The sequence below is a fragment of the Sander vitreus genome, chromosome 4 (assembly GCF_031162955.1).
Source record: "Sander vitreus isolate 19-12246 chromosome 4, sanVit1, whole genome shotgun sequence".
In the NCBI taxonomy this organism is placed as follows: domain Eukaryota; kingdom Metazoa; phylum Chordata; class Actinopteri; order Perciformes; family Percidae; genus Sander; species Sander vitreus.
The window spans coordinates 8523497-8546098 of record NC_135858.1 but is presented as its reverse complement, the minus strand read 5'-3'; the positions used below and the strand labels follow the sequence as shown (position 1 = coordinate 8546098).

At 40.4% G+C, this 22602-nt stretch overlaps 3 protein-coding genes across 3 annotated transcripts in view; 1 reads left to right on the top strand and 2 right to left on the bottom strand.

Moving 5' to 3' along the window:
* The window catches only part of LOC144516603 (paxillin-like), a 32756-nt gene extending 24626 nt beyond the window's left edge, over positions 1 to 8130 (bottom strand). Inside the window, exon 1 of the mRNA XM_078248037.1 lies at positions 7898 to 8130. Within this exon, the coding sequence (XP_078104163.1) occupies positions 7898 to 7910 (13 nt within the window). The 5' untranslated portion in view covers positions 7911 to 8130. The remainder of the gene's footprint in view (positions 1 to 7897) is intronic.
* Positions 8131 to 13614: 5484 nt separating this feature from the next.
* Positions 13615 to 17462, top strand: LOC144516375 (coiled-coil domain-containing protein 63-like). The gene is made up of 9 exons (XM_078247602.1): positions 13615 to 13725; positions 14153 to 14275; positions 14946 to 15127; positions 15217 to 15401; positions 15526 to 15737; positions 15824 to 15898; positions 16891 to 17053; positions 17143 to 17250; positions 17398 to 17462. Exons 1-9 carry the CDS (start codon positions 13615 to 13617, stop codon positions 17460 to 17462), a joined length of 1224 nt encoding a protein of 407 aa, XP_078103728.1.
* Positions 17463 to 19261: 1799 nt separating this feature from the next.
* Positions 19262 to 22105, bottom strand: myl2a (myosin, light chain 2a, regulatory, cardiac, slow). Its single transcript, XM_078247398.1, has 6 exons — positions 22070 to 22105; positions 21413 to 21488; positions 21119 to 21223; positions 20862 to 20940; positions 19938 to 19986; positions 19262 to 19684 (listed from the first exon to the last, which is right to left on the bottom strand). The coding sequence occupies exons 1-6, from the start codon at positions 22103 to 22105 to the stop codon at positions 19580 to 19582; spliced, it is 450 nt and encodes a 149-aa protein (XP_078103524.1). The 3' UTR covers positions 19262 to 19579.
* Positions 22106 to 22602: the final 497 nt, after the last annotated feature.

Below are 22602 nucleotides of genomic sequence, written 5' to 3'. Positions count from 1 at the left end.
CCACCAGTTAGTATGACTAACATGATGTCTGTGACCTACAATAGGCTATTCTGTTGGTTAGCAGCAAAGAATCCACATGACTACCACTACAACGGAGAGGTCACTAATAAGGGCACTTCCTGTCACAAGACGCGTGTCCGGCTGGACTAGAAGCTGCCCATGAAAAAGGGCTCATTGAGCTCATCTGACAAAAAGCAGAACAGAGGAACATGACTGGTACATGCAGTAACTATATTGTATGACATGCTGGTCTTTAATTTAAACGACACAGATCCTAACCACAGACAGATTTCGCTTGAATCCTAGTCTATATCCACAAAATTCCACTTCTGGGATTTCTCCGGTGTCACCGTAAATTCAGCCGGATGTCCCTCTTTTCGGCCGGATGTCCGTTACCTTCCGCTTTCTTTGTGTTGGAATTTTTAACTCTGGTGGATTTATGAGGACTATGGTTAACTGCTCCTCAGATCTCTGCAGGGTAAATCCAGACAGCTAGCTAGACTATCTGTCCAATCGGAGTTTTCTGTTGCACGACTAAAACAACTTTTGAACGTACACGTTCCACCCAAACAAGTTCCTTCCCGAGGCTGTAGAGACTATGGAGGTAAGTAAGCCTAAATGAGAACACTCGGGTTAAGCCTCATTAGGTTGTATGAGCACATGCTGTTGGTCTAATGGTGCTCCTAAAAAAAACCTTATGAAATAGAAAACACAATCAGTGATGTGAATCTGGAGACAAAACAATGGCAGGGGAAAAAAACTTGAGTATGAAAGAGCGCTTCTAAAAGCAATTTGAGTCAGGCTACAATTTGCAGTGAACTCAATGCAAACGAAAATGTAACCACAAGAAGAACTTCAGGTGAGATATCTACATTATAATCAGTATTTCGTATTTCTCATCTTCACGTTTGTGACATAATTTATATAAAATGATATATGCCTTTATAGACTCCGATGACGAACCTTAAACTAGCTTTAAAAAGAATCAATTCAGGGCGCCCGGATGGCTCAGTTGGTAGATGGGGGCACCCATATAGAGGTTTACTCCTTGACGCAGCAGGCCCGGGGTTCGACTCCGACCTGCGGCCCTTTGCTGCATGTCATTCCCCCTTCTCTCTCTTCCCTTTATAGGACAGTCTTCAACTGTCCTATAAAAATAAAGGCCAAAAATGCCCCAAAAAAAAAAAAATCAATGCAGAGATCAGAAGAGAGCGATTTAAGACTGTTAGTGGACCACCAAAAAAGAAAAAGATTGCGTGACTTGTTGTCTGGAATAATAGAGTACCAGCAACCTCTAAATGGTAGATTAGACGATGACCATTTAGACAGTTCAGATGACGACCTGAGCACAAATGGTATATATCATCATTCTAAGGATATGAGTTTATTTGTGTTTCTAACAGTATTCTTTTTTTCAGAGGAAAGGAATCTGAACAGGTTGGAAGAGCCAGTGCACAGTGAGTGTGTAGCCTCCACTTCAGCCATAACATCCCTGAGAGAAGATGCTGCCACCACCACCTTTCAGCAGAGAAACAACAAAAAAAGATGATCATGCATTAAAAGTTATCCAGAGAATTTCATGAGCATAAAACTAAATATCTGAAGGAGGAACATGAAATGAGAATCCTACAGGATTTAATTGGATATGAAGCTGGACAAGAGAGCTATGATTAAAAGAAAATACAGTGATGAATTGTGAATACCAGCCATGGTGAACAATATATGTAAAAAATAATGTAGAAATGTTTTGTCATCTCGATATTCATGAGTGCGAGTATCACCACAAACTACATTTTAAACCAGCCTTGGTTTAGTCACTTATTAAATGTCACTATTTTAATGTTGTACAGTATTTTGTGTTATTTCATAAAAGTAATTTAATGTAATTCATACTTGTCTGGCTGGTAGAGCTGTACGATATTAGGAAAATATCTAATTGCTTTCTAATTATTTTGACTGATATTGCGATTGCGATATTGGAGGAAATGATCATTTTTGTAACATTATTCTCATTTTCATTGAAAAATATAAAAGAAAAATCCTTGCATCCTTTTGCGAGGATCTGTACTAAACAAAGATTTTTTCTTTTGTCTGTAGGATACAATTTGCAAGCCGGGATGTCTCTGCAGCACCATAATACTTTATTTTAGAATGGTCTGACACATTTTGCCTTTAACAAATATTGCGCCCCCCTGCGATTTGGATATTGCACTAGTTCATATTGCGATTTCGATAAAATTGCAATTAATTGTGCAACCCTACTGGCTGTTATGTACGTTAGTCTTCATTTAGATATCAGTATTAAGAAGGACTAATTTCAGTATAAATGTAGTCCTAGAGTAGCTCTAATTCCAGTCTGTGCAAGTCACTTTGAGTTAAGACAGCTTAAAACAGGCATTTTAGTCTGGGACTAGGCTGTGAAACTGTCTCTATGAGTCTAAATATGTTTTTTGGCTTAAAGCCCTATTTTCAAATAAACCCTAGTTCCAAAAAGCTACAGCAGCTGTTCGATGTGGACCCTGCAGGCTGTTGTTATGGTGGCTGAGTGTAGAGCTGTCGCTGCTTAGTCAGCTTCCTCCTCAGAGCTGTCTGTCCATAGCACCAATCTGTGATCAGGAGCGTGTTTTTTTTTAATATGAGAGTGTGTGTGTGAGTGTGTGTGTGTGTGTGTGTTTGTGAGTGTGTGTGTGTGTGTTTGTTTTACTATATTCGTGGGGTCCAAAAACCAGGGAATACAGTAAACTTATGGGGTCTGCACAGCCTTGTGGGGCCCAAAATGCTGGACCCCACAAGGTTAAAGGGCTGTTTGAGGGTTAAGACTTGGTTTTAGGATTAGGGTTAGAATTAGGTTATGGTTAGGGTGGGGGTAAGGGTTAAGGTTAGGCATTTAGTTGTGATGGTTAAGGTTAGGGTAAGGGGCTAGGGAATGCATTATGTCAATGACGGGTCCCCACAAAGATAGTGAAACAAACGTGCGTGTGTGTGTGTGTGTGTGTGTGTGTGTGTGTGTACCATATGTTTCAAAGCCCTGCAGCATTTTAATTTTAAAGTCAACCAGATGGACAAACCCTGGAGGAGATATAAGAGATTCTATCAAGCCTTTAGATGCTACATTGATTGTGTGTGATTTATGTGCCACACACGAGACGTATCATCTAGTGTAGGCTTGCCCCTTGTTGCATTAAGATGTAATTTGCAACAACAACTTGCCAGGTTTTAGAGCTCAAGTCAAGGGGATGTTAACTGAAGGGGGATTTTTGAGATAATGGGAACCTCCAAGGCCGGACTGACTTCGTTTAAAAGAGTCCTAAGTGATTTAGTGTTGCATTTCCATAAGGTTGGGGGACTTGCAAGAAAAAAATATTGGTCATAATTCAAGAAGCAGAGGCAGATATAGCCTTTATCTTAGCCTCTGGTAACGACTTTTGTAAGAACTTCTCTGCCGGGTAAAATGTTTTGGTAAATACTTTTTGAAAATCCAAGCCCTCTGTTTGTAACCTCTAACTTCCTTGAACTTTCTTTATTTTTTTTGATGTCATTTTAACAGTTGGATTTTTTTCAGATTAAACAAACAAGATATAAAGTCATGAGCTTCATAGGTGCTGGTAGGCATTTAGTTACCTTTGGACAGAGCAGGCTAGCTTTCTCCCCTGGTCTTTATGCTAAGCTAACCGGCTTCTGGCTGTAGCTTCATATTAAGCATACAGACATGAGAGTGGTATCAATCTTCTCACCAAGACAGCAAATAAGCGTAATTCCCAAAATATCAAACTATTGATATAAAGTCTCTCTTTCTATATTAGATCAATTCTTCTGATCATATTATCAGAATCTAAAAGTCATATATGCATTTTTGCCTAATACTGATTTCCCCTTAAATCACATTCCTGACTTCTAAAGGAGGGTTATGCACATTGCCAAATTACTTCTTAGATTCCATAAAAATTCCTTCAGAATTTGAACTAATTCACTAGTTATTGCACTGTAGAGTTACTGATCCATCACTGCATCATAAGTCAAATGAAGGAGAAGGTTGACTATTGAAACAACAGTGTCTGACAAGGCTGTACTGCTAGTGGGCAGAAGGTAAATTAGGTTATTATACAAACCGTGTCCCTGATAGCATGAAAAACAACCACTCAGGCATAAACGACATCCGTTTCACAGTCTAAGAGAGTATGTTGAGGAAATGTCACATTTCTTTTGGTGTAGCCTATAAACAATGAACCAACCTAAACTTAGACATGGTTGAGTATCTAGTAGGGGTGAAAGAAAAAATCAAATATATTGAATCGTGACCCATGTATCGTGATACGTATGGTATCGCCAGATTCTTGCCAATACACAGCCCTACTATCTAGGCTACATCAGATCTCATTTGGAGTAAGTAAAAAAACTAATTTGCCCACGCCCAGTCCATGAGTGACCTTTCCAACACTGCAGCTGCTGTGCTGACAGGGCTCTGGGGAGTCACTTCATTTCAAATGATGCCACTAAAGCGACAGTAAAAACAAATCAGTGAGAGAGAAACAGAGCAGTTACTGTATTTGCTGGCATAAAAAGGAAATACCGAAAAGGTACTGCGGATCAAAGTCAGTAAAAGGAAGTTCACTTTGGAGGCTATTTGACATTTATGTCTTGTTGGTGCAGGCCCAGAGCAGTGAAGCAAGGAGCAACGCTTGGCAGCGCTGATAGCTGAGGAGGGGAGGTCAATATAAGTTTGCCTCAGAACATGCCACAGCATCTAAATGGCAAAGAGTCCACAAATACAAGGAGACACAAATTATATAAATCCATGTCTAGCATAAAGAAAGAAAACTTTTGTATCCAAACCCAAGACTTTCATTACTGACTGGAGTTAAAAACCTCATAATTGCAAGCGATCAAGCATCACAATCTGCCTTGATCCAAATCTTCCTAAAGGCTAATCTGCTCTCCTTCACACTCAGCCAGCTTTAAACTGTCAATGGCCTGCAGCTTCCTATGTGGTTCACCACAGGAATGGTGGGGAGTAGGGAGAGAGATAGAGAGAGAGGGTGGGGCAGTGCAGTGTTTAAGGAGGATACATTTTGGCTGGGGCCCAATCCCTGCATGTGGGCCTGATCCACCCCGACGCCCTGCCTGCGAGTAGTGCTAGTCTGCTCCCACGGCTGGTTCTGAAGGAAGTGTGGGGATAAAGCAATTTGAGAGTGTGCACATGTGCAGATCACAGAAAAAGACGCTTTTAGGGAAGACGTAGTCTCCCATTGCCAGACCTTCCTCCACAGCGCTGCGAAGGAGGGTCTGGTGAATCCACACAGCATTCCGGGATGGGAAAAAAATGTGCTCTGGTTTATTGGCATTTCTTTACACGTTAAAAAAATTGTTTTAGTTGTGCAACAGAAAACTCAGATTGGACAGATAGTCTAGCTAGCTGTCTGGATTTACCCTGCAGAGATCTGAGGAGCAGTTAACCATAGTCCTCATAAATCCACCAGAGTTAAAAAATTCCAACACAAAGAAAGCGGAAGGTACCAGACATACGGCTGAAAAGAGTGAAATCCGGCAGAATTTCCGGTAGGAGGAACAGAGCAATCCCGGAAGTGGAAGGTCGTGGATATAGACTAGGGAAAAAGCAAACCTGCCAGTCAGGGTCACTGCTTTAATGTCACTGGTGTCAGGGCAATGAGGGAATGAATATGGGAAGACTGTTAGGAATGAACAATAAAAGTAAGGGAAAGTGGAAGAAAAAGAGAGAGATAGAAGAGCCGGTTGGTGGAAGGTTTCTAAGTGCTGCTGGCTCAGCGCTTAAGAAGAAGGACTCCTCTGCTAAAAATACATGTAGGTTGCGTTGTCCTCTCTGGGGTCTGAAGGGAATGACTGACTCCCTGCACTGCCTCACTTCAGCTCTTTCGAAGGTGCCTTTTTTTTTTTTTTATCCTTGATTGCATTTAAACCATTTTAAAACTTGAACACTTTGAATTTTCATAAACAGACTAAAAAACAGACAAAATGTCCCTCTGTGACTCTCATCCCAACACCATCCATAAGGGCTTACATTTCTCGGAGTTTGTGCGCCACAGTTCTACAGGTGTCTGCTAAAACGATGACAACGATTTACAACTCTGTGACATGATAATTACACAGGGGTTGTGTAACGCTCTTTTTTTAAAAGGAGCTACTTTAAGGAAAGCCCTTCACCCACGTAAGGTGAGAAGGTATCCATAAATATTGACTGGATATAGAATTACTAATATTTTTGGTACAGTCTCACCACCAAGATATCAACCAGAGAGCTGGGTTTTGATACAAATACAGATACAGTATATCCAGCTGTGGAGAAAACATGATGGCGGCAACTAAAAAAACACTGTAGTCAAATTTATTTTTTTAAAGTTACCAAGCCAGTTCAAATAGCCTTGCCCTGCCTGGAATGGGAAAGATATGTTACTGTATAACAGAGCTGTATCTCTTATCTGAATGCAAGTCCACCAGCAGCTCACCGAGGATGAAACTTTTTGGACAGCTTTTGCAAGGCATTTATCATCTTTGACTTTATGAATGCATTCTGGTGGTTTTTTTTAGCATCCAATGAACCTGACTCCTTCAATGCATTTCACAAATGTCCTGCTAAACTTAACCTTACAGTTGCCAGGGTAAAACTCAAAGCCTTGTTAACACAAACTGAACAGTCAATGCTTGTAATTGAATACAAAAAAAAGAACAACTGTTCCTTATAGCACTGTGAAAGCCTAATTAAAAATAAACAGTGGGTTCCTTCTGTTTATAATTAGGCTGCACATCACTGAAGGGGTTGTGTATAGTTGCCTGTATAAATTATTCTACACTATTGAAGGACATTTGTGAAATATTTCACATGGTTAGCAGCAATTTAATTATGACCATTGCTAAGATAAAACAGTGTGAAGAGTGTTTGGTTCCTAGCACCATTTTTTTAACTACTACAAAAAAATAGCAAAAGGAACTGCCACAGAGGGAATCTGAAGAGCCAGGCTATTGTGTGCATCAAGAACAATTGTGCTGAGCTCTACACATCCTCCCTGTCACCACAACCTGCCCTCAGGCATTACATTTTCTGCTGTCATCAAGTGTGCTATAATTTACTGAGTTCATTTAGCACAGCTCTCCTGGATTTATCTGCTTCTGTGTGCTATATGTGAGCAGCACTGGTGTGACAATCAGCTGAAATCATGAAAATTAGTTGCAAGGGGCTTTAAATGGGCTACATCACAATGACCATTCAAAGTCTGGAATTACTCTTTCAATTATTGTATTTATATGGGCTAGTTTTTTTTGTTTTGATCACTGAAAACAGCTGTTACCATCCCACCTGCAGTAGAGGCAGTTATGTGATGGCAATCACCAGGAAGGGCTCGATAGGCCAGTGTCTTATCAAATGCCAAATGAAACGGTGGTCAAATTTATATATTTCAGCTAGTTTTTGAGCAAGAAAAAAAGTTAGTCAAGCCCTGCACCCGCCTGCCATGCCTAGTTAAGTGATGTCGAGGAATTGTAAGAGGAATAACTCGCCGACAAACACTGCCAATGCACTAACAGAGCACTAAGTCCTCTTGCACACGTTTTTTACTTGCTACTACCTGCCCATAGCTTGTTAATTGGGCTAATTATCGTAGTGAGCAGGGCTTCCTCATGTCAGCACGCGGGGCCTTTCTGTGCATAACCTCGCGCTGAGCGCAGCTGAACCAGGATAACTTCACCTACCTGGACCTACATCATAAATTGCTGACCAAAACAGACAGCTGTAGTCAACAAGCTCCTTTAAAAGACCCCGTTTGGTTGAATATACAGCTAACGCCAGCATTACGTGTTTCCGCAAACAATAACGTTACACTCCCACGCGATGTGTAAATGTTGCGTTCACGGCGAGCGAACTTACCTAAATCATCCATGTTGGCCGGAAATCGTTCCAATGTTGAGAAGTGGACCGGTCTTCCTCTGTCGATCACAGCTGGACTGTAAGCAGCCGATTGAGCTCCCAATCGCGGACCCTCCGATCACAGATCTCCGCCGCTGCACGTAGTGAAGTTTTCAAGTTCCCCTGCTGCTCGACGAGCCTTTAACACACACTCAAACACACACTCATAGACACATTCTCTGCTGCCCCCCTGGAGTCTCCAACAGCCCACATCCAGCCCCCTGCCTGCCCACTAGCCCCTACACACAGGGACCAGCGACATCTAGCGACAGAGAGTGGTACTGAAGACTCACCATGTACCAGTATGCCTATACCTCAGAACCAGAAAATCTGAATCAGAAAAGGGTTTATTGCTAAGGAGGTAACACATACAGGAAATTTCTCTTGGTTGTAACTGCATACATGTTTATTGAACATTAATATGAAATAAACAAATACAGAAACAAATATAAACACAATAACTGTTTAACATAAGAAAAAAAGAGGCTGAATGGATTGAGTGCAGAATGTACCATGCGCTGGTGTTAGGTGTGTGGTAGGCTATAGTCCAGGATGTAGGTTGATGCAAAGTGTAGTGACTAGGGGTGAGGGTGGGGGGTTAAGAGTCATCATCATTCATTAATGGTGAACAATGTAAACTAGGCTAGTTCACCTTCTTCCTACCTCTTAGCCTGTCTTTTGTCTCTTCCCTCCTGGGTATCAATGATTCTTTTCTTATCTTGTTGCAGCTAATTATTATCACTACAAGATCATTTGATGCAGCCCACATTGAGTTCAAGCCAAGTGGACAGGCTCTGTTCACTCAAATGTATCATGAGTATAAAACACTAAGGTTTTGATTTGCAAAAATAGATGTTAAAAAAAAGAAGAGTATTCTTATATGATTAGTTTGATGGTGTTTTGCTTGGTGGCTGAGTACCCTTGCCAGCCCTCTCTGAAGACCACTGACCTTTGAGTTATAACCTGAACCCCCTACAGGACTAGAGCCTGGGCTAAGATGATCAAGGCCCAGTTCCATGCCTTATGCTCAGGGCCGCCCCGGAAAGGTCATGGGACCCGCGATGCCTCCATGTTCGAAGAAAACACAGCAAAAGCGCCCTCTTGGATGCACCTATGCTAGATCAAACATGATAAAGAGCCCTCTAGGGTGTCCTTCCAGTGGAGAAAATGTAATGCAGTGCACTAATGGTGCCTACATGCTAGAAAGTTTTCTGTGAGCTGGTGCCCCACTGTATGCAGCTGGTGTTATTATGTTTTTGCAACTGCCCCTCAAACAGCTGAACCTACCCCTTTTATGGACACTAGGAGGTTACAAGTTTTACCATTTCAGTGACAAAATCAAATTCAGATTGAGATAACACAGTTAATGCAGAGTTATTTATATGTTGTAATATAGGACTAGGTTGATTTTTCTTACCACATCAAATCACGCTTTTCTTGTGCTGCTATGATTTGTGATACTTTTCTTTTCCCGCACATGCACACTTGAGGCTCTTTACTTACCCGAAACCCTGGTGAAGTGTAATGGCTTTCACAAGACATAGACAACGGGTTTCAGAATTCTCAGAATTAATTGAACTAATTCTAATCAGCTGTTCTAGAACAGAAAACAGTTCTAGAACACCCTTCCTTTCCAGGTTAGGGAAGGACCTTGGTTAAAACTGGTAGAAAGCTTGTGCAAGGAGCAAAAAAACAGAATAACTGCAACAACCGGCAGTGTTCATTACAGAACTTATTCAACAACAATTAGCAAATGGACGGCACCACAGCCCCCAAAGATTTTGAATCTCTTTGCAAAACAAATAAGGTCCTCCTCTGTAAAAATAAGGCCCTCTGCATAAGAAGCAAATCTCTAACCACAGACAAGGAGGCGTTGCAGAAACGGGTGAATTACCTGATGGGCCAGGACACACAGGACACCAGCTGTGTCCCTGAAACAACGGAGGCAGATGAGATAGACTCCCAGGAGCAAAGCACTACCCCTGGAGATTGGGAATCCTTTCACCAGGCTAATAAATTTCTCATCCAGAAAAACAAGGACCTTCGCATAGACATAGAGACTCTTCAGAAAAAAATCAATGACCTAATCAGCCAGAAGACACAGGTCACCAGCAGTGTTTCTGAAACATCAACAGCCACAGAGTTTGCTGACAAGTACTTGAATGAAATCCCTGAAATAGATAGCAAGGAAACTCAGGTGGAAGCAGCTCATGGCTTTGAGGAGCTGCAGAAGATGAATGTCATGCCTGAAAGAGTAAGGGTGCTTGAGGAGTGGCTGCAGAGTCAGGAGGCCTTTCATTTCAGGGAGGAGCAGGACTTGAGGAGTGAGCCCAATAGGCTTTCGTTGTTGAGAAGGTTTGTCAGGCTCTTCATCCCGGGATGGAGGAGACGCTACTCGAGCAGGGAGACAGCGGAGTGTGTGGAGTCTGGGGAACAAGCAATAGGGGAGACCCATTGGAGGCCGACTATGCGGGAGCGGTTTGTTAATTTCTGCAACCGGAGATTTAGGAGGAGTACATAAAAGATGAGAGGGGTTGGGGGGGTCTCACAAGAATGAGGAATGATTGTAAACAGCTGGGTCAATGTGCAGATGGGGTTAGTCCTGCAGACATCATCCAGCCCAGGAAGGGGGCTTCCTTCTTGTCCTCTTTCCAAGGTATCTTCCGGTGTTCCTATAAAGAGAGTCAGGGAGTTTTTCCTCAACCACTTGAGGGGGGTGTCTGGTCCTTGACACTGCACTAGTCCTTGACACCCCCCCCCCCAAAAAAAAATAAAATAAAAAATAAAATAAAATAAAGCAAAATAGAAAAATAATTGAATGTGTATGCAGTAATTATTATTAATCAGTCCTCAATTACCTTTGCCCAAAAATAAATAATACAATGTCACAAAATGTTCTTGACGGACTGGGATCAAAAAATGGCCCTGACATTATACAACATTCAACAGCTCAGATGCCGTTTTTTAGAAACAAGCCCAACATTTTTTATATAAAAAGCTTAAGTAAAAGGCATTCATTAACACATCAATGAATCCCCAGTTTATATGCTGAAGAATATCCAATATTCCAATAATACAGCATAGAACTGTTTCACTACATAACTAAAGCCACTGGATGTGAGGAACAATTAGCATCAAAATGAATCTAATCAATCTCATTAAATCAGTTTGTAAACCTGAACCTGCTAAAACTTTACATACACACAATATGAACAAATGAAAGAACATGTAGGCTTGTAGTAATAAGTTGATATGCTGTCTGTTCTTGCCATTTTGAATTAAATGTTCTTATGGATAAGCAACTCAACAAAAATATTGTAATGCAGATGATGATTTTTCTGGAGACTACCTAAATCCTGTCTGGAGATTATACAGTTATGTTATGTCATGTTGTGTACATTTAAATCTTTCTGTTGCCATGGTGCCATCTGTAGGTGAAATGCCATCATGATTTTGCAGGATAACCTGGAGTTGCACCTGTCTTCTTAATTTGCTTGCAACTGTAAGAGTTGCCATAACTTGTATGATGTTATCAAGTTTTGAGGAGAAAATACAAAAACAATCAAAATGGTTTAGGCTTATAGCTTGAATCAAGGAATTAAGGAAAATAATACTACTACAACTCTATTGGTTCAGGTGTAATGAGCAAAAATGTAACATGCTTTGTTCAATGGCAACATGGACCAACCATACCAAAAAAGTAATCAGATCTCTCTTGGCCCATAGGCCAATTTTACTGAAATCGGTTTAGTCAGTTTTGAAGAACAGGACCAAACAAACAAAATAAAAGGCATAAACAAATTGAAAATAATAGAATAGAAAAGAGCTAAAAGCCTCTTCACACCCTACATTCACTGTGATTGACATCATGTTATTGGTTTCAGCTAGTTGAAAAAATGCATTGTTTAAAACTCCTACCCAGTAACTAAATAGATGCTTAATTAACCAATCACTGCCTGCCTTTGGTTTAGAGGTTGCCTGGTGACAGAAGTCAGGGATAACAGATGGCCCAGAATAACATAAACAGGAAGCTGATAACAGTGATACAACGGATGCTCTGACGGTTAATGAAATCAACACAATAATTTCAATCATAAAACATGTTTTTGTTAATACTGAGGTTATAAAGTGTAATTACACAACAATCTAATAATATCACTTACATTGCACACAGCTAAAGAGATTCTGGGGCTTTTTGTAAAAGAAGAACTTCCAGAAAAGTGAGGATATATTTGGGATATGAGAAGGAAAAATGCTGAAGGGCCAAGAGTAAATTTAGACACAACTGCCTTTGAAGACCATTCACAGCTTCATGCTATATTTGAGATGACTCCAAATCAAGTCACTCAGTCTCAACCTCTGAAAACATACAAGTATTATAACTGAGTTTGACCTCATGGCAGACATGACCAACTGTATGCTCTGTGAAGATAGTCTGTTCAAAGGATGTCAGAACGCTAACTGGCCTTGAAATGCGGGAATTTAAATAGAAAGGGACAAAGGACTTTTGCTTGAAGAACTTTTCCAACAATTTTGTGACACTTTAATATAATTATAAAAAAGAGTAAAAACAACAACACCCAAAATAAAACTCTACAGATACTACACTAACACTGTATTCGAATGAGGAGCACTGACACCTAACCTAACCTGTTTTCATCACAGCTCAAGTCGGCCTGTCTCTCTGAACACACACGCCGCACAAATCAGCAGTTCTCACAGGTAATTCATCTGTCATTTCTCAATGGTGGATGTAGACTTAATGCCACTTAAGAACTGAATTAAATCTTAACATAAACCTGCGAGAGAGCGTTAATTGCAACCTCAGCACACTTTGAAATGCTTCCCCTGATCAATGATTGGTGTAATATCCCTACAGGGATTTACAGTGAATGGTGCTCAGCAGTGAGATTATAAGGACCTTATCGTGGGTTGAAATAGGTTTTTATGTGTTTTATGTCCTCTCAACAAGATTTTATGCATGTAGAAGCTATCATTTTTATCTTGTTGCATGATGATTTATAGGTTTGCTTTTGAGGAATTACATGAGATTTAATATTTATTAGGCCTGTAGATTTTATTTTTCATGAAGACATGTTGTGGATGCCCATTTGATTTATTTCATCTTTTATTTTTTCCTAATGCCCGCTAGGGGGAGTTCTAGTACAAACTAATACACATTCAGATTCAGTGAGAGTTACCACTCAACACTACTGATGCTGTTTTTTATTGTTGTTTAAATTTGTTTCAGTGAGTCTAACGACGTGTCCACTTTAGCATGTTTTATTTCAGTGCCTATAATTTTACTTTCAGATCCAACATAATCATATTAATTTAAAGATATACTATTATTGTTGTACTATCACATATAATATTAATATTATTACTCACATGGTCCTGGCACTGCAACAGTAAATAAACACAGTCTCTTTTGGAATGTTTATGTTTGAAACTGAGAAATGCATTAGCCTACAGTTTGAGTACTACAGAAAGATGAAGCGAGATTTCCTCCCAACCATTTAATCAGGATTTGACTCCATATTTGGCAGGTAGGTCATTATCCTTGGACATTTTAGTGTCAAAACTTTATACGGTTATTTTCCAAACTACTTGTGTGTGGAAAATAAAAAAACGAATTACTAACTTTAACTTGAATCTTTTCATATCTTTAGATAAAAATGGCAACTGACATTTTAAAGGAGCAATACAACAACCTGCAGGAGGAAAATGACCAATATAAGAAGCTCATCAGCCAGCAGAAGGATAATTTGGTCTCTCTGGATAAGGAGGTAAACTACAAGACAGACATATACTGTTTTTAGTATGTTTCAGCTCTGTTTGTGTTGAGATATGATATATGTTGTGCTATATAAGTAGATGTCACAGTAACAGTAATAGTAGAAGTGCAGTAGTATTAATACCAGTGGTAGCAGACGGTGTAGTAGCAGACTATTGTATTATTGTTATTCGATCAGGTACAACAATTCAATTCAATTTTATTTATAGTATCAAATCATAACAAGAGTTATCTCAAGACACTTTACAGATAGAGTAGGTCTAGACCACACTCTATCTGTATCTATTTACAAAGACCCAACAATTCCAATAATTCCCCCCAAGAGCCATCCCATTTAGTGCAACAGTGGTTTACTGTCACTGTTTGTATAGTTACAGAGTGCATTGTATGTATTGTGTCTTATTCCTGTGTGGCTCCAGGTAACTGTGTCAGAGAGCAGGATTCTGGAGATGTTAACAGTCCCAGGTGGCATCCTGAAACAACAAGGGGAACACGGCCGCCTCAGGAAACACATCCGCGTCTTAGAAAACAAACTCAACCAGGTACTAGCTTTATACACACGTTCATGCGACATTGTCAGCTTCATTCAAATCCCATTCCAATTAATCAATTCCTTATAGGAATAATTTGTAACTTTGGGAAACACACATCATTGCTATCTTGCCAAGAGTTGGATGAATTAGAAGATTGATACCACTCTCACGTCTGGCCTTTAAATGAGGCAATTAGTTTAGCTTAGCATGGAGACTGAAAGGGGGTTATGATTTCCCCAGGAAGTAATTGCACCCAGCCAAGAAATAGTCCAGCAACTCCATGTTAACACTGCAAATCAGACTAATGTGTAAACGTGTTAGTTAGCTTTACAGGTGCCAGTGGAGGGATGTGTTATCTTCGGACTGAGCCAGGCTGTTTCCACATTTTCCCAGTCTTGTTGCTAAGCTACTCTAACAGACTGCTGGTTGTAGCCTTATATTTAATAGACAGATATGAGAGTGGTATCAATCTTCTAATTTAACTCTTGGAAAAGACAATAAGTAGCCTATATTCTCGCCAAATAATATCAAACTATTCCTTTATTACAAGCCCTAATTTTAAATGAACGTCCCTCATCCCAGTCTAATGCACTGACTTCTACGCAAATTTGAAATGCTCAAATCTATGAATAGTCCCAGGTTTTAGCCTTAACTCCAATTCTTCCCTCGTCTCCTGTAGGACACCGTTAAGTTTGACGAGTTGCTGTGCAACAACATGGATTACCGCAAACACATTGCTCACCTGCTGCAGCAGAAAGGCTTATGGTGCAATATCGAAAAGAAATTCAACAGACAGTTGGCTGCACAGCAAAACATCACAGAGAAACTGGGGGAGAGGTTTAACCTCACTTTCAGCCAGAGGTAATTCATGTGTTTGAGTGCATGTGGAAAACTTGGGGGGTGCGTTTGATATTTGATGTGTGTTTGTGTTGTGTTGTGTTGTGCTACAGGTCAGAGGCCGAGATCCGAATGCTGGAGATGAGGGAGTGCATCGAGGTGGAGACAGTGACTTTCACCAAGAGAAGGATGCAGCTGAAGACTACCATCGCCCATGACGCCAAACGGCAGACTTTCATGGAGACAAAGTTCCAGGAAATGATTCCTTTGGAAGAAGATGAAGACTCCAAGAAGAGAAGTATGATATTAATCTTAATCAAGGCTTAAACAGGCTTGGCTTCCATCTTTAATTACTATTAAATTTCATGTTCAGACATAATCCGACTTGTTAATAGCCTGTGATCTTTATATCCCCGTTACAGAGAAACAGCAGCAATATGAGAATGGAGTGAAGAAGCTGGAGATGTACATGCAGGGACACAGCACACTAGTGCAGGTCACCGGAGAAGGAGACCTGCGTCACATAAGCAACATGTTTATTCAGAATGAACAGAAGAATTTTGCTCATATCAGCTACATCAACGAGCTTCATAACAGAAGGAACATGTTGAAGAACTGCACAGACAAGATGAAGGCATGCACATGTCCAGTTAACAAATACTCACAGACACAGTTTAACCTAGTGTACTTTATATTTATACGCATGCGTTTCTCTTTCAGAGTGATATCCTGTTCCTGGAGGAAGAGAACAAAGGACATGATGAGCAGATTAAAAGCCTTCTTAAGGATCTAGAGGTGATTCCCACTGTCAGACCTATCGGATCACATAATGCAGTAGCTATTTCCATTTCATAGTTTCAAACAATGTAAAAATTGTATAAATATTGTTACAGTGCTTCAGTGCTGTAGCTGACTAGGATTATAATAACATATAATTATTGTATAATGGGCAGCTTACAAGAAATAAACTTGGATCCAAGCTGTTTCCAAGCAACACATTTTTCAGCTTTGATTGCTTGATAAAAAACATTTTTGACATTACCCAATCCACTTTGAAGGGTTTTATGAGATGTGGATTTAGCTAAAACCATGAAAATCTACCAAACAGCAATGATATGCAAAACAGCAATGGTATGCAATCTGCCTGTCTGCTGTTGGGCCACACAGTTCTGTTATCTTTAGTTTGTATATCTTTGCATCTGAGTCAATTATCCAAAAATATGACATCTTCTTTCATTCTTATAGAATTAATTATAACATTTAATTGATCTTGTACAGATCAGAACATGATTCAGTCAGACCCTACCTTTCTGAGACCATGCAACTATTGTATATAATACATACAGTATACTGTCACATTATCTCAGAGTATCTTAGTCCCCTAACTTCAAAGCCTGGCCTGTAAATCGACACTAAGGTCAAAGGAAGACTTGGACTTTGCAAGGAACAACTTGATACTAAAAAGTTACTTACAGTACTTGATGTGTACAGTACAGTCTGCCTAATACTTGGTGTATGACTATACAGTTAGTAAATGACAAGAATGTCACAGGCACATCTTCCTTGTTTGGGTTTCTTCAGCTTGGATCGGTTTCTCTATCGTTTGATCGTATAAAAGGGCTTTGATTAAGTAATGTTGCCTATTAATATATGGTATATCCCAGTGTTGGTAATGCCTCTTATTGACAAAGCTTTGTCCAAGATATATTTTAAAATAGTTTTATACTTTATAAAAAGATTAGATACCCTTGGTTCTTTTTTTCCTCCTGTGTCTTTCTGTGCTGTAGTCTGAGTTGGAGAAGTATAGCTGTCTGTCAGACTACCTGGAGAAGCAGTGTGCTATGGTTCAGAGGACTCTGGACCAGCTGACGACTGCCATCAGTGGCCTTTTAGACAAGATAATGCAAGAAGTGGTCATCGTCAACTCTGACAACATCGTACACTTCACCAGTAGGTGAACTCTTAACCCCCTAATCATGGCCCTGAATTAAATTTTTTCACATTTTAACATTTCAATTGTCGCCTTCTTTCTACTTCAGGTATCCTTGAGGAGAGTATTAGTAACATTCTGATCCAGGCCAACAACGTGGAAGACGAGTACTTTGTTCCTGAGATGATGCTTTTGGCCAACTCTGACTTGCTACCAGGTATGAAACACCTTTAACCTTACAGGGAAACTGTGTGATAATATTTCAAAAAAGCTAACTGTCTTCTTGACCAAAACTAACAATACTGTATCGAACCATTTTTCTATACACATGTTCCACCATAAACTGTATGTGTATTTGTTACAGAAAATGAGGCAGTTGTGGAAACAGAGCGCTGCAGGTCTTCTTCACGCTCGATCAAGTCTGCCTGATCAGACAGAAAATGGTGCAGTCACATCCTTCCTTTTTTTTTTTCAATGAAGTACAATGGCCTTTTAAACACTTCTGGTGGCAATAAACTCATTACAGCATCATACGGGGGTTCTTTATGAGCATACAGTACGATAATTTCGTCATTCAGAATTCCATGCAGAGTTTTTATATTAATGCTAAAAGATCAATTTGAATTGCATAATTCAAATTGAGACAGTCCGCGTTGCATCTGACATGTGAATTAATCAATATTAAAGCTGCATTCATTTTTTTATTTAGCCATTTGAGGGTAAAGGAACCCCACACCTAGCTGAAAACAGAACATTTAGCATATTAGCAGCTAAAGTTGTTATGGCTAATGGGTTCAGGGGCATACCACGAAACTCTGGGACCTGTACAAAGGCATTCTCTATGGGCCCCTCCCCGCATCCACAGCTATTAATTTTAGCATCTTTCTGGGCCCTCCTCACATGAGGGCACTGTATACTCAGTCCCCTTTACCCCCCCAGTCGGATGCTCCTGCATGGGTTAGCAAACAGTTAACAGATCACACACAGTAGCGTCAGCATTTCTTTTTTTTGCCATGTTTCTGGCCACCTTTTTGGTGTTGTTTTTGTCTCCACCAACTCCTGAGGGAACTATCTGTCTAAATTCTCCACTGTGTTCCCCAGCTATTCGCTAACTTTGTCTGTCTGCCGTTTTTTGCTGGACATGTAGTGTACAGTGGGTTTATCGGAGTTTTTTTTGGCTGCTAGAAACATTGTGGGTTTTAAAACCAAAACGAAGAGCTAAAACGCTTTCGCAGAGCTGAAAGGAATAGCAGATTTGGGTGACAATTCTCTGTGAGTTTGTCACTACAAATGATCATTTTCACATTACACTTTTGTTATTTCATCCACCGTTAATACAACAAATTCTGATTAGAGCAGCTTTAATGGTAACGGTTCATTCAGCACTCAGTAGCAGGTACAACGTGCTATTTTTTACCCCCAGTGCCATAATTCCCCTCCTTTAATGGCCACAGTCTGTTTCTGGAGACTGTTAAAACAGGGCGCATGATGTGAGCTCAAATGTCCAAGTTAATCCAAGCACTTATCCCTCACCACTCCCTACATATCTCCTCTCCTCTCTAGAAAGCAAACTTTGGTCTGGGGTGGACAAGCTGGCTCCCCCGCTGCCCCAGACCCTCCAGCTGCCAACAACCAGGGATTTTCACCTGCCAAAGTCTAGCAAGTGGGGCTGGTGAGGGCGCTAAGGATCACTTGGTGGCATCCTATTGTGTGCCTGCTGCCTGAACTCCACAGTAGAGCATTACCCTCTTCACATCATCACAGAACTAAAATAACAGCAGGGCTTTGTCTCACTTAAGCCCTCTGTTTCAGTAGCCAACCATTTTAAAGTGCGCACACAATACACACATATATGACTTTGTGCATGCATATGAACGCAAATACACATGGGCACACACACAAGCAATGCCACACACACGTTTCGGATTGATCTCATGGGGATTTCAGTGGACCATCAACCACTAATATCAAGTACAGACATTCACTACCTAACATGGAATTAAAAGACCACGTGTTCAAATATGATGATCCGATAAACATATGACTCACAGGAATATAACCTCTTTTGCATTGTCTCTGTACCGTTTGTACTGCTCTTTCCCCCGTTGTCTTGAATTTTGTTTTTCAGAAATCAGAATGACAATTGGCTTCTGTCTTTGAAAACTTTTATTAGACGAACATGCACAGACCTTACAAATGGATACTTTCTATGAAAAAGAAAGGCAGGTGGTTTTGAGTGTACAAAATGACAACGGAAAATAATCAAATTAGTCTCAGGTGAATGTGGAAACATCGTATGGATAAAGCAGAAAGGGAGCTCACTATGTTGATGCTGTCATTTGTCCGTTTTTTGGGGCCTGGAAGAGAACATTTTGTCTTGATCCTCTTGCGCTCTTGGGTGAGTATTGTGCATAGACAATGCAGCCAACATAAAGATGCATAAATAAACCACAGTCCATATCTCCTTCAAGGCAGTGGGCCAGATTCAAGTCACGTAGCGGAAAAAGACGGACTTTCTATTTGATGAACACGTTGACAAAAAAGGTTTACTCCTGGTCCTTTTCCTCTCCGTGGGTAATGATGTGAACCAGATTATTGTAGTCCAGGTTCCCTGTCACATCTGGGGGGAACGCAGCAAACATCTGCTCCATCTATCCAAAAAAAACAACAGATATTAACATCACTTTTATAAGAGCTTTAGCCCTTCACAAAGACAATAGCTGCATGAAAAGGTGGGATGATGATTCACTGAGTTCATTTTTGTTTTTATAAAAATGTTTCTGACGACAATTCAGACGATTGTCATGATGATGTCTATCCTTCTGTGCGTGGCGGAATCACCCACACACACACAAAGCGATCAGACATAATAATGAGTATTAGGATAAAAGGACTACAATGTACCTCTTCAGGGGAGAATCGGTCTGCTTGTGTTGTTAGCATCTGTGTCACACTGAACAGGAAAAAAGAGAAAACAACACTTTATGAGATCCCTTGTTCACACCAGGAGGAAATGTGCAGGTCCTAATGGATGAATCATTGCGGTCAGACGCAGTGGTGTAGTCTAATGTATTGTAGTGGGTATACTGTACCATATTTTTTTTTTTCCTGGCTCAGAATGGGCCTTTTTGGGGTCTGGGTGTCCTCCCACAGGATTATTTTGAGCGTCAAAGACTAATATCCTGCATTCTGATACACTTTTATGCACAAATTTATGGTGGGAATGGCTTTATTTATCCTATGAGAAGGAAAACACAGATGACATTCAAAATATATCAAAAATATAATGGAATATAAAGCAGTAAGGGGGCTTTCACATCAGGGACCTAAGCCTGGATCACAAAAGTTGACCCCAAAGCAACGAGGACAAAATAAAATAGGCTACTTATATTTGTCTTAAATGTGTGGTGAATGGAGGATACTGGCGTTAGTGTAGGCAGAGCATTTGGGCCTGGTCGCTACACACACACTACGCTCAGCAGGTCGATGAAAGATGAGAAAAGTCTATCTGCATGTTCTGCAGTTAGTTTTTGTTTGCTGTCACATTACTCAACCCCGTATTTGTGAGTACAAATACCTGTAAGTGAAAGTTCTGTCACAAAAATATGTTGTTGCGTATCATTGCACATTTTTAAGTGGGTATATGGAGATCCTGGAGATTTCTTAGTGGGGTATACTGCGTATAGGCCTACTTGCGTATCACGTAGACTACACCACTGCTGAGTCAGACGTGTTTGTAAATTGTTAGTGAAAAGCTTACATATCACTCCGCAATGAATTTGCATATTGCAAATTGACATGGAGTGAAGAGTGTGTCAAGTCACTTACTAGTCCTTCCTCAGCACACCTTTCCCCTCAGGGTCAAAGACTTTAAACGCGTTGAGGATGGTCTCCTCTGGATCAGCACCTAGATATTAAATATAGGCTATATTAGATAAATACTAGATATAGAGAATATAAGACATTAAAACAGTCAGTATAGTTCCTGAAACATACTCAAATAAATACTCTACTTGCATGACTTAGGTTTTTGTTGGTTTAAGTTTTTGTAATTACATTTTCATCTTCAGCCTGTCCGTCCTTACCTTTCAGCTTCTCACCAAACATGGTGAGGAAGACGGTGAAGTTGATTGGGCCAGGAGCCTCTTTGAGCATCTCGTCAATCTCTTCCTGTTTCACATTGAGACGTCCTACAGCACAAAACATGAACATACGACACAATCAGATTAAGCCGATTCAGAAAAATTTGGAGCTTGAGTGTTGTTGATCTAGGATCTGTTTTTGCATTGTAGCTCATGACTACGATCTTTTATCTGCAATAAAAAACAAATCAACTCACAGTATCTTTGTAAGCCTGAACATGAGGGATGTCCACATACCTAGAGCAGCAAAAGTGTCCCTCAGATCGTTCTTGTCGATGAATCCGTCTCTGTTCTGGTCCATGATAGTGAAGGCCTGAGGTCAGCGCACAGGTCAAAGTACAGTACACATAAATGAGTCTCTCTGCCTTGAAAAACAGATTACAGCCACATGCTTCCAGCCCACTTCTTCAGACAGAAGAATTCCAATCTGTCACACACTGTTTTCGATTCTCTCTCTTTCCTTGAATATTTTGTGTGCCATCTCTATAGATGAGCACTGTTAAGTATTTATAACCTGCGCTCCCCCCCACCGAGGTTTAGCCTGGCATCCAGGGCATGCCCAGCAGTTTATCTGCAGCCTAATCACTGATGACACAGTCTGGATGTCTGGGCACCACTGACTGTCATACCAGCATACCACAAGCTTCACTGCTGACAAGCCAGGGGCAGGGAAATAGACAGGTGGGCATACTACAATGATGATGAACAATGGAAATGGAAAGACAGAGGAGGATGTAGAGGGGAAAAAGAAATAGAAACCTCTGTATGTGTTGCTGTGTGTTTTTAATACAGAAACACTAACATGCATGTTCATACGCCATTCCCACAATGGGCTTGTCGTTCCCCGCCAAATGTAAATCAGTGGGGGGAAAAAATAGGTCGAGCAGCTTTCACCTCTTTAAATTCCTGGATCTGAGCCTGCTCAAACATGGAGAACACATTCGAGTTGGCTCCCTCTGCTGTCCTCTTCTTGGCTTTCTTCGGGGCCTTTTGGCAGAAAGAAAGGTAAAGAGATGAGGCAGACACTACATGGCAGTTAGGGTTAAGAATCACAGAAGAATGTGTTTATAAGAGGTGGGAAATTGCATTTGGTCAATCACACAAGAGCATAAACATTGCATGTGATTATTTGTCCTTGAAAATTATGTTGTTTGTAATTTAGCTGAATGTATCATTTAGCCAAATAATGTTTAATGTAGCCTGCACATAGCAACACATTTTAATGTGTAGTAAAATGAAACCTCTGCAACGGTTAGCTACTTTCCATCCAAAGATGTTTTCAAATTAACCTGTTTTTCATATTATTGAGTTAAGTACAGAAAATGTTAAATTAATGTTGAGAATTTACAGATGATCTGTCCAATATAAAAGTAGCATCCTTGAAGCCCGTAACTACCCTTGCACCATCAAACAGCATCCCGCACACA

Excerpts from the sequence above, each read along its gene's own strand:
- myl2a (XM_078247398.1), bottom strand. The coding sequence starts at position 22,105 with ATGTTTGAGCAGGCTCAGATCCAGGAATTTAAAGAG. Across the intron at positions 21,489-22,069 it reads AGATCCAGGAATTTAAAGAG|GCCTTCACTATCATGGACCA; the intron begins GTGAAAGCTGCT and ends CGCTGACCTCAG. Across the intron at positions 19,987-20,861 it reads GGTGTGCTGAGGAAGGACTA|TGTGACACAGATGCTAACAA; the intron begins GTAAGTGACTTG and ends TTTCCTGTTCAG.
- LOC144516375 (XM_078247602.1), top strand. The coding sequence starts at position 13,615 with ATGGCAACTGACATTTTAAAGGAGCAATACAACAACCTGCAGGAGGAA. Across the intron at positions 13,726-14,152 it reads TGGTCTCTCTGGATAAGGAG|GTAACTGTGTCAGAGAGCAG; the intron begins GTAAACTACAAG and ends GTGTGGCTCCAG. Across the intron at positions 17,054-17,142 it reads CAACATCGTACACTTCACCA|GTATCCTTGAGGAGAGTATT; the intron begins GTAGGTGAACTC and ends TTTCTACTTCAG.